General features: G+C 33.5%; 1 protein-coding gene across 1 annotated transcript; it reads left to right on the top strand.

The window, feature by feature from the left end:
* The first annotated feature begins 912 nt into the window (after positions 1 to 912).
* Positions 913 to 1,361, top strand: LOC142171855 (uncharacterized). Its single transcript, XM_075235559.1, has 2 exons — positions 913 to 1,147; positions 1,264 to 1,361. Exons 1-2 carry the CDS (start codon positions 913 to 915, stop codon positions 1,359 to 1,361), a joined length of 333 nt encoding a protein of 110 aa, XP_075091660.1.
* The last annotated feature ends 536 nt before the right edge of the window (positions 1,362 to 1,897 follow it).

Genomic DNA, 1,897 nt, shown 5'->3' with positions numbered 1-1,897 from the left:
TAAAAGACTGTGTGAAGAATTTATCAAAAATTTAGGATTTAGCTCAGTCGAGCAACTTTTAGTGACTTGACTTTCGGGGAGGTACTACCTGACTGACGATGATAGTGTGAGGACTCTTTAGTACTTATTCTCTAAAGAGTTCAATGTGATGAAATTTTTTGTTGTGGATGAGTTTGAAGATAGGGTGTTTTCTAAAAATATTATTCATCATAAAGAGAAATATTCTGTAGATATTGATGCCGCTTCTGAATATGAAAGTAGTTTAGGTGGTGGTATTTTTGATGATTCAGAAGGTTCTGAATATGATTATTCAGAACCTGAAGCTATTAGTCTAGAAACAAATAGGGTTGTCACCGATAGGTTAGAACATTTTAAGGAGTTAGAGTTAGGTATGACATTTAAGGATATTGAAGAAGTTAGAAGGATAGTGAACTTCTATGCATTGGCTAATAGAAGAGGGTTGCAGGTGATCAAAACTAATTCAACTAGAGCTAGCTATAAGTGTGCTACTACTTGTCCATTTATATATTATATCTCACAGTTTGGCAATAGTAATAGCTATCAAATAAAGACATGAAAATATTCCCATACATGTGTTCCTTAATTCAAAATCCTAGGGCTGATCAGAATACTTTAGCACACCTATTTTAGAGAAAAGTGCAGTATAATCCTGAGTATAGCCTGAAGGAAATGAAATATGATTTAGAGATTAGGTTTGAATTAAAAATGTCAATGTATAAGCTTAAAAGGGTCAATAATTTGTCACTTAAGAAGTTATAGGCCAGTTTTGTTGATGACTACAAGAAACTTGAGGCCTATGGGCAAGAACTTAGACAATCTAATCCTGGAACTGATGTTGTAATTAATACTTCTAAAAATGATCTTGAAGAAGGGGAAAGTAAGTTCTTAAGGATGTATATATGCTTCAATGCATTGAAGAAGTATTGGAAAGATGGCTTGAGACCACTTATTGGTTTGGATGGTACTTTTCGTAAAGGGAGATATAAGGGCCAGTTGCTAGTGGCTATTGGTCAAGATAGCATGAATCATTTTTACCCACTTACACTAGTTGAGGTAGACAAGAAAAATGCTAGAACTTGGAGATGGTTTCTTGAGCTTCTGAAGATTTCTTTGGATCTGAATGACGGTCATGGAGTTACTTTCATCTCAGATATGCAAAAGTTATTACTTTCATTTTCTATTTATTTTTTTTTCTATCTTGTCAAGTTTTCTTTCTCACATTTATGTTTCTTTTGTGAATAGGTTTACTTGATGTTGTGAGGAATGCACTTCCTAATGCTCACCACAGGTTTTGTGTGAGACAAATTGAAGCTAATTGGCAGAAAAACATGGAGAAGTAGATAGATGAAGAAAATTTTATGGTGGAGTGTTTGGAAAAATTATGAAGAAGATTTCAAAGATCAACTTACCATATTGGATGAAATATCTGATAATGGTGTTGCTGCTAAAGACCTATTGCATTATCCGCCCCAAGCTTGGTGTAGAGCATATTTTGATACTCAGTATAAAAATATGATGGTTGACAATAATTTCATTGAATCATTCAATGCATGGATTCTGAAAGCAATACATATGCCAATTATCAAGATGTTAGAGGAGATATGGAATATAAGTTATGAATTTATTGGCTACAAATGAAGATAAAATTAGTAAATGGAATAGTGACTTCAGTCCGACTGCTTTGAAGTAGTATAATGACAATAAGACAATAACACGTTACTACAAGGTTGAGATTAATTGTGACTTTGGATATGACATTAGTGAAGGTGATGATAGACATATATGGATCTTTAAAAAAATGCGGATTTAGAGTGTGGCAATTATCTGTTATCCCATGCCCCTATACAATCAAGGCTATGTTGTATGACAAGGTATG

The sequence above is a fragment of the Nicotiana tabacum genome, chromosome 17 (genome assembly GCF_000715075.1).
Source record: "Nicotiana tabacum cultivar K326 chromosome 17, ASM71507v2, whole genome shotgun sequence".
Taxonomy (NCBI): Eukaryota; Viridiplantae; Streptophyta; class Magnoliopsida; order Solanales; family Solanaceae; genus Nicotiana; species Nicotiana tabacum.
The sequence above is the reverse complement of the archived record's forward strand: the minus strand, read 5'-3'. Positions and strand labels throughout refer to the sequence as shown.